Source organism: Nuphar pumila, chromosome 1 (assembly GCF_984573655.1).
Source record: "Nuphar pumila chromosome 1, dmNupPumi1.hap1.1, whole genome shotgun sequence".
NCBI lineage: Eukaryota > Viridiplantae > Streptophyta > Magnoliopsida > Nymphaeales > Nymphaeaceae > Nuphar > Nuphar pumila.
The window spans coordinates 41,608,627-41,616,419 of record NC_143249.1 but is presented as its reverse complement, the minus strand read 5'-3'; the positions used below and the strand labels follow the sequence as shown (position 1 = coordinate 41,616,419).

The following is a 7,793-nucleotide window of genomic DNA, read 5'->3' as shown; positions in this document are numbered from 1 at the left end:
TGTTGCCAAAATGTGGCATGGCAGATGTGAGTTGTCAGAACACATGCTCCTAGAGTTGAAATGTTGTGTTAGAGTTGCCAACTCCAACTCCAATGCAGTGTTTTGGCCAGATCACTGCTATCAAACAACAGAGGGTGTTGGTGTAACCGGAACACATTGCTTCCAAACAATAGAGGGAATTAGGGAAACTGCAATGCACTGCTCCCAAATAGGAGAGGCTCTTTGGAAAACCGCAAGAGACCTCCAATTTAAGGCTCCCAAAAACGAGCCTAAAAAGCATTGGTGAGAGAATGCTAGGTAATCAAACTCAGGAAAATCAGCAATTCCCATCTCTTTCACCAGGAATGCTCTTGCAAGGTATGGGATTTGAAGCTGCGATCCCCTCAATGAAGGTGCCATGGCTCCACCATAATCACCAAAACCCTCTGTTTCTTGACAAACTTTGTCGTCTATCCGAAACAGCCCTCAAAGCCGAATAGTTTCTTTTGGTTCTTGGGGGTCTTTGGAAATGCCAGCTTATCCACAAAAGTTGGGATAAATTGGCGTGTCGGGAAAACACAGAATTCCCAACTTGAGGTACTTTTCTGGATAAGTAGGTCCAAGGTGGGTTTGCCTCATGGCTGGTATAGAAGCCATAGGAGCAGCACGCAAGCAAGCCCTCCAATTCAACTAATTCTCCAGTGCATATTTATGTTTCCAAGCAGCTGATTACTAGTAAAATTTGGATGGTGATCAAGCTGCCTAAAAAGCAGCTTGATTCAAGCATCCTTTTCCCGAATTAATCGCGTTCCCATTTTCTTTTTTATAATAGAATCTTCAAAATTTCACATCAAACAAAAAGACTTGGGAAGACAATGCAGAATTGATTTGCAAATCAGTCTTTTTAATTTTTGAGAATTTAAACTTTTTATTGTAATCTTATTCTTTATTTTAGAGAATATTGCGCAAAATCTTCTACAATAAGCCACGCTTTTTTTTCAGTCTTGTCCCAGAAAAAAAGTGAACCTTGCTGATATGATCCCTAGACTGATACGAGATTAATTTTGACCTCATTTTCATCTTCCAGACATTAAGCGTGTGTTTGATGCCAAGCCTAGCGGTAGACTCTCTAGCTTCTGGTACTTTTTTTTTACTCGAAGAAACCATCCCAGGCACAGAGACCTAGCCTGCTGTAATAACGGTCTCTGTCGAGTCGCCACGCAGGGGGGCGACACCCCATGGGATTTGAACCTAGACTGCCCATCAAACGGTCCAGGCCCCCATCCCACTACGCCAAACCCCTTGGGTCTACTAGCTTCTAGTACTTTACACCAACCAAAAATATCTCAGGTGATGTTTGAATCACTCAGATATGGAAATAGATCTCCAGCAAGACCGAGTCATTCAAACGAGGGATCTCAAGTCGCCTGAAAAACAGGGTTTTAGATATTGAGATCACCAAAGCCAGGATCTTGAGTTTTCAGAAAACTGGAAGCTCGGCGGGATAAAGAAAAGAAAAAACCTTTGGAGGCAGAAACCATCACAGCCAAACAGTTGTCCAGCAGCTGCAGGATGTTTTCAAAGATTAGGGCTCAAGCATGAAGATTTTCCAAACATTGACATAATATGCAAATAAAAAGACGATGTTTCAATATCTGCATTAAATTTGCATCAGATGGAAACAACTCTTACAATAACACTATCAGGGAGCTCTCTAACAACAAACCCAAAAACAAATGCAGTTCATTGTTGCTTTTATATTACATGATTAAACAGACCCACGAGTAAAACCAAATTTAAACTGAAAAGTAACCAACTCCAACATGACGTTAACCCAGGCATGTCTTAGTTGCTGCTGCCACCGAAAAGGTACCCGAGAGAGGACCCACCACCTGGAGCCGAGTGCACCTTTGTCGAAGGCCGGTCCTGGATTGATCAAATTGCAAATTAGATAGTCTCATAATCAAACAACAATCAAAGAGATGGAAACAAAGATTAAGAGGGGAGATTAAAGATAGTTGGCATTGACCACAACGGGCTCCACTGAAATAAACCAGGTAGGCACGTGTGGTGCACCAAAGGGCATCCAAATCTTCAATTGGATTTGGCGAACACATGCAAGAACAAAATTTGACATTACATCACAGGCTTGCTGCGTTGATAGAATGAATGAAATAGCATTTCAGAGTGATTAGCCAAGGAGGAAGGACTCAGGGATACTTGATTCCCCACAGAAGCCGTGGCAATTGAATTCTTGGATGAGATCAAGAAACACTGAAAGAAATTTCACTCTTCTTTCTATAGAAGAAAATTTCACTCTTCGTATAAAAGTTTGGGCAGCGCAACAAACCGTTATGAAGTTTCCTGTGTTCTGGCCGTCTGCTCGGTAATAGTTGCTGGAATGATTTGAATGGATTCCAGCTGCAATCTGATTCTTAGTGTCCAACTGCGGAACAGAAGCAGTTGGTTTTGGGGTGGGTCCATTGCTTGCATCCAAGCTACGATTTTGCACAGGTTGAGTATGATTGGTGGCAGGCTTGGGGGATTCACCAGTTCCAAACAGGTAACCGAGCGAACTCTGTCCGCCCCCACTGCTGACTCCACGGCCCATCTTCTCTAGCTTTCTATGAGCCCACTCTGGACCTGCAAAGATTCCCTCAATGCTGTCAGCCACAAATTGACGCAGAGAACATAATGCACAAAAATAATGCCAGAAGTGAAACAAAAGCAATATCGTCCGAAAGACAACGGTCAAGTTGATCTCGACCATGATTAATTGCAAATAAATCAGAATCCATAACACAGTTTAATATGATGATATTCACTAGAAGTGAGAACTATGACCCAACTAATACATAATCACACTAGGAATAAATTGGACAGTGTGATAAAATTGTACACCATGACATTCACCATAAACAGTTACTACATTTAAAATATGACTAGAGCAACCAATTTACGCTCGGCACACTTCTGAGCTCTGACATTGATAATAATCCAAGCACAAAATAAAGTATGTCATCACTAACTCAAATGTACATAATTTAAAACTTAAATCAGCAAACAATTAACAAAAGCAACAATAGCAATGCAGTGAAAAATGTCTGTTTGCGATCATAACATAGGGCTTGGATAAAATGACTGTTGCTGAAGTTAGTGCCAAAAAGGCATACAATCGATCACAGTGAAGAATGCAACCACATGCCGCCTCTTATCAATTACAGGAGCAGCCTGAATCAAATCCTACCCAATCCCAAGTTTCTTATCTAGACTTGCTTTCTGAACACCAATATCCTGCAGATAGAAGTGCCTTCCTAACATTATACTTGAGATGCAGAAAAAGATCAATCAATGAAGGCAAAGCACCAGCAGCAATACTATGTACCTGTGACTGAAGATAGCAAACACTGATATTTCACAATAGAAAGAAATCCAGAAATAGGTTTGAGAAGCAGGGCAGAAACAACAAAACAACGCTAGAGATTCAAGGAATTTTTTTACCAAAATATATCTGAAAAAAGGCATACCCAATTCTATAAATAGAATAGAATAAAGACAAAGGTCTTAATTTTCAATCATAGATAAACTAAGATACCGACCAACAATAGAACACTATGTCAACATTCCAGACAGAACCCATTAGCAATTATGGTACTAGATTTCGTGCCCTCACATCAATGGGGCCTAAGAGCTTGCTTAGAAAATCAGATATCCTAACCAAATCTTTGTCTGGAACCAAGCAGGCCCCTCTTGTGAAAGCTTCTCTAGTAGTAATGCCTTTGTGAGCAGGTAAAGATTGACAGAAAGAATGTCAATGCCCCATTTCTCCTGGACAATGTGATGAGAACTACATGAAGGCAAACACCAATCATTTATGCAAAAAATGGTTGGTACATCGTCCAGTAGCTGTGAATCTACCACCTAATAACTGATGCCATGTGATGGAGCAAAATCACCAATACAAGAGGAAGTGAAGTGCAGAAATAGCATAGTATAGAACAGTAAAGATCTGCAGCCAGTGACCATAAAATATGGAAATGGCAAGGGGTCATGGCTAAGCCTGATCATTTTCTAATTGACTAATCCTATAATTGCCATTTTCGACATAGTATGACTTAAATAAACAATTCTCCATTTGCATATCATATTACACATGGATGCAAGGACGGCCTGTTCTTTAGGTTTCCATCCATAGCCGATATTACTATGGCTTTCTGATATGGATTTGTCCAATCATCTCCTGATCAATCAATCAATCAAGAAATAGGGAGCACCTCTCTCCATATGCGTACATGTTATGCGCACTTGCACACACACACACACACACACACACAGTCACACACACATGCACATCCACCCTTCCCACACCCCACCCCACAGGGGGAGCCATCAGATCATTTCTCTGTGAAGACATTTGAGAGGACATAGTGGCCCTAGGGGGTAGAACACCCCAAATATGGATGTACTTTTGGGATGCTGATATGCATCAGTAAATTGGGGGAAAAAAAGAAAAGCCTATAGTTGACACAAGGTTTGGGCTTACAAAGGTTGCAATGACTCAAGTCCAAGTTTATCAAAAGGTTTGATTGGTTGACGAATTTTCACTTTTGTTTATGTTAGCCAAGCAAACGAATTTAGGCAAATATCTAAGTGCTTTTTTGCAGATGGTAGACTGTAAAAAGACTAGTATCATTTCAGTGATCTATTTTGTGTGATACTACACAGAAAAAAACACTGCCAGAGTAGTCTGACCGAACTCCACCCCAATTATACAATTCCTACCTCAAGAACAAGCTCCTAAATAGCCTCAATGTTTAAGTGCTTGTCAATCATGAAATAGCTGATCTACTAATACTGAAACTTCACCATTGCTTTAATATATAGTTGAAATTAATGAATGGCTCCTCCCAGAAGAAGAGAGCTAATTCTATGAACATCAACACATAATCACAAGCCCAAATCAACATCAAGGCTGCATCATGCTTTTAATCAACAACAGCCACATTGTAAAAAAGAAGCAACAACTATAGAAATTTACTTTTTCAAGACAATCCAATAACTTACAGACTGAATGTATGTACAAGATACAACCCTTGAAAAGACTGAAAAAATGTTGCCTCAATGAGTCAGATTATATTTTTATCCTACAAATGTATATTAAACCCCAAGATAATAACAGAAATAGAAGAATAGGTACTGTTCAGATAAATGAGCCAGAGTCCCAGACTCAAGTAATCAGAAGCTTGAATCAAATTCAACAACTACCAAGTGGTGAAATAAAATTATAAACTAAAACTACCACATATGATGCAAAAGAAATGTCAGAACAAAGTAGTAAGCTTGTAACTTCTAGTGAAACACAAAAAAAACTCAAATTGCAGGGAATTTTTTTTGTTTTCTTTATTAAATCCTGCAGTCTCATGAGAGAGAAAGATGAAAACAAGGATATCAACTACAAATGGGCATTAAAAAAAAAAGAACAGGCTGCAGTCTGCAGGCATAGTTGTGGCGATAGGTTGTGATCCATAATGGAGAATTTCCTTTAATCTAGATTGGTTACCAAGGACATCAAATACAAATGGCATTACTGCAGAGGAAGTTGTGGTCATAGGTTGTGATCCAAAGTGAAGTACTCCCTTTAATCTAAATTGGATAACAAGGACATCAAATACAAATGGGCATTACTGCAGAGGTAGCTGTGGTCATTGGTTGTGATCCAAAGTGGAGAACTCTCTTCAATCTAAATTGGATAAGGATATCAAATACAAATGGGTATTACTGCAGAAATAAATACCGCTCAAAGACAACTGTCAAGTGTCTGTAGAAGAAAGTTTAAAACTTTAAACTGAACTAACACTTGATTGGGCTATGATGCTGTTTTGTGTACATGGATTCCATTCTCCAAGCCAATGTACTATTCCTCCATAGCAGGTCTAACTCAGCATTTTGCAATGAAAGGATACAAAGCAAATTTGCATACAAATAAAAATCTAATAGTTTTCTCATCAACAGGTTTATTACACGGTGCCAAATGCCCGGTAAAACATGACAAAAAAAAAGCGCATGCAAAACGTATGCTAGAGGACAACTTTTACAAGAAAGAACTACTACTAAAAAACAAGCCAGAAAACACACACCAGCACATCAAAACACTTGAATACTTTCCAGCTGTCCAACAATTTTTTCCCTTTTCACGAAATTCCCACATAAACCTGAAAATGTCTGATGGATGGATTCCAGAAACAATATGACAACTGAAGGTAGGAAAAATTTAACTGCAAGCTAATGCTATGAAACAGAGATCTCCTATAAGAGCCCAAGATATGGGGCACCGGATGGTTCTTTAGTATCGAAAATTTCAAGAAGATCGGAGGCTGATGCATCAAGCGATTTTACGTTGGACGAGATCGATTGATCACCATAAACTACAACCTATTATACAAGCTCACAAATGTAAAATTAAATTAGCGTTTCTCTGAATCAGACGAAGAGATTACTGTTTCAAGCAGAAGCAGAAAGATCTGAAGATCTTCCAAAATGATGTCCAATACATGGACGCGATGAAGTTGAAGTTTCAAAACAATCGTTCCTCGTTCTACTTTTTCCCCAACAAAATCAATCAATGACACAATTAGCAGAAAAAAATACAAGAAATATCAAACATTTCATATTTTCAAGCAAAAAAAAAAAAGCTCCTTGAGAAATCCTAGATCCAGATCCCTTCGAAATAAACCAAAAATCCAAACTATTCAAATTGGATCATCAACAGCATCACAATCAAAGCAAAAAAATCAACAAAACTTGGCAAAATAAAATAAAAAAATCAGACTCCCGCATCCTGATCCGCACAGGAAGCCTCAAAACCATCCACAAGCAACACAACAACCTCAAATCCTTGGCAATGCATAACAAACCAAACGCATCCGTGAACGAAACCGCAGATCCAAATCCTAACCTCTTCTTCTAGAAGGTATTGGCGCTAAAAACTCTCGAATAATAGCATGCGTCAAGTATAACGCAAATTCTAACCATCATTACCCGAAAGATCAGAGTTTCATATATCCGAAAAGGAGGTCCAAAATAACGAAACCTAAGAATTGATGAGAGAGAGAGAGATCTGTACCTCAGGCTTCTTCTAGGGCAGCGTGAAGGAAGAGACAGAGAATGAAGAAGAAGAAAAAGAAGAAGAGAGGGAGTGAGAAGGAAGAGTAGGGAGGACCAGGGGTGACACTGATATTTATATCAGGGATCGGAGGGAACGGACGAGAACAAAATGATAAAACAGCTGAAAAGGAAGGGGTATGTGGGGGCGGCGACCGAATTTACGTAAAGTTCCCCTCTTAATAAGATAATGACGAAAATATCCTCCCCTCTGCAAATCCCGTAAACGTTATTATTCTTAACCTGTCAATTAACTCCTGAAGTGGTAACGGTAACTCAAGAGTGGGTCTCGTTCATATCGGGTATCTGACCCGACCCGTTCACAGAAACCCGAGTATGGGAGTAGCAGTGTTGATCCCAGTACACCCGACCCGATTAACATGTCAATCCGGGTTTGAGAAATGAATTTTGGAGGGAGGGTGCAGTCCTTTGACATGGGATGGGTTTCATCGTTTAATCTAGCCATCCAATCAATGGCTAGGATTGGTCCACATTTTCATGTAGATGCAAACTAATCTTAGCCATCCAGATGCTTTGGTTGGATGGGTAGGATTGAGTCAAAGGAATGGACCCTTTCTATGAATTTTGCCAGAGTGTCTGATCCAATATAACTGACTTAAAATTTGAGATTTTTCTTGATAATTAAAGTAAAT

General features: G+C 39.5%; 1 protein-coding gene across 1 annotated transcript; it reads right to left on the bottom strand.

The window, feature by feature from the left end:
- Window positions 1-1,606: 1,606 nt before the first annotated feature.
- On the bottom strand, window positions 1,607-7,191 carry LOC149848800 (protein SPIRAL1-like 2). Its single transcript, XM_089997541.1, has 3 exons — window positions 7,103-7,191; window positions 2,330-2,622; window positions 1,607-1,905 (listed from the first exon to the last, which is right to left on the bottom strand). The coding sequence occupies exons 2-3, from the start codon at window positions 2,588-2,590 to the stop codon at window positions 1,825-1,827; spliced, it is 342 nt and encodes a 113-aa protein (XP_089853667.1). The 5' UTR covers window positions 2,591-2,622; window positions 7,103-7,191; the 3' UTR covers window positions 1,607-1,824.
- Between the last annotated feature and the right edge of the window lie 602 nt (window positions 7,192-7,793).

What these genes read in the sequence shown, in the direction of transcription:
- LOC149848800 (XM_089997541.1), bottom strand. Translation starts at nt 2,590, where the DNA reads ATGGGCCGTGGAGTCAGCAGTGGGGGCGGACAGAGTTCGCTCGGTTAC. An exon ending in ACACAGGAAACTTCATAACG is followed by an intron (nt 1,906 to 2,329) that starts GTTTGTTGCGCT and finishes TGATCAATCCAG; the next exon opens with GACCGGCCTTCGACAAAGGT.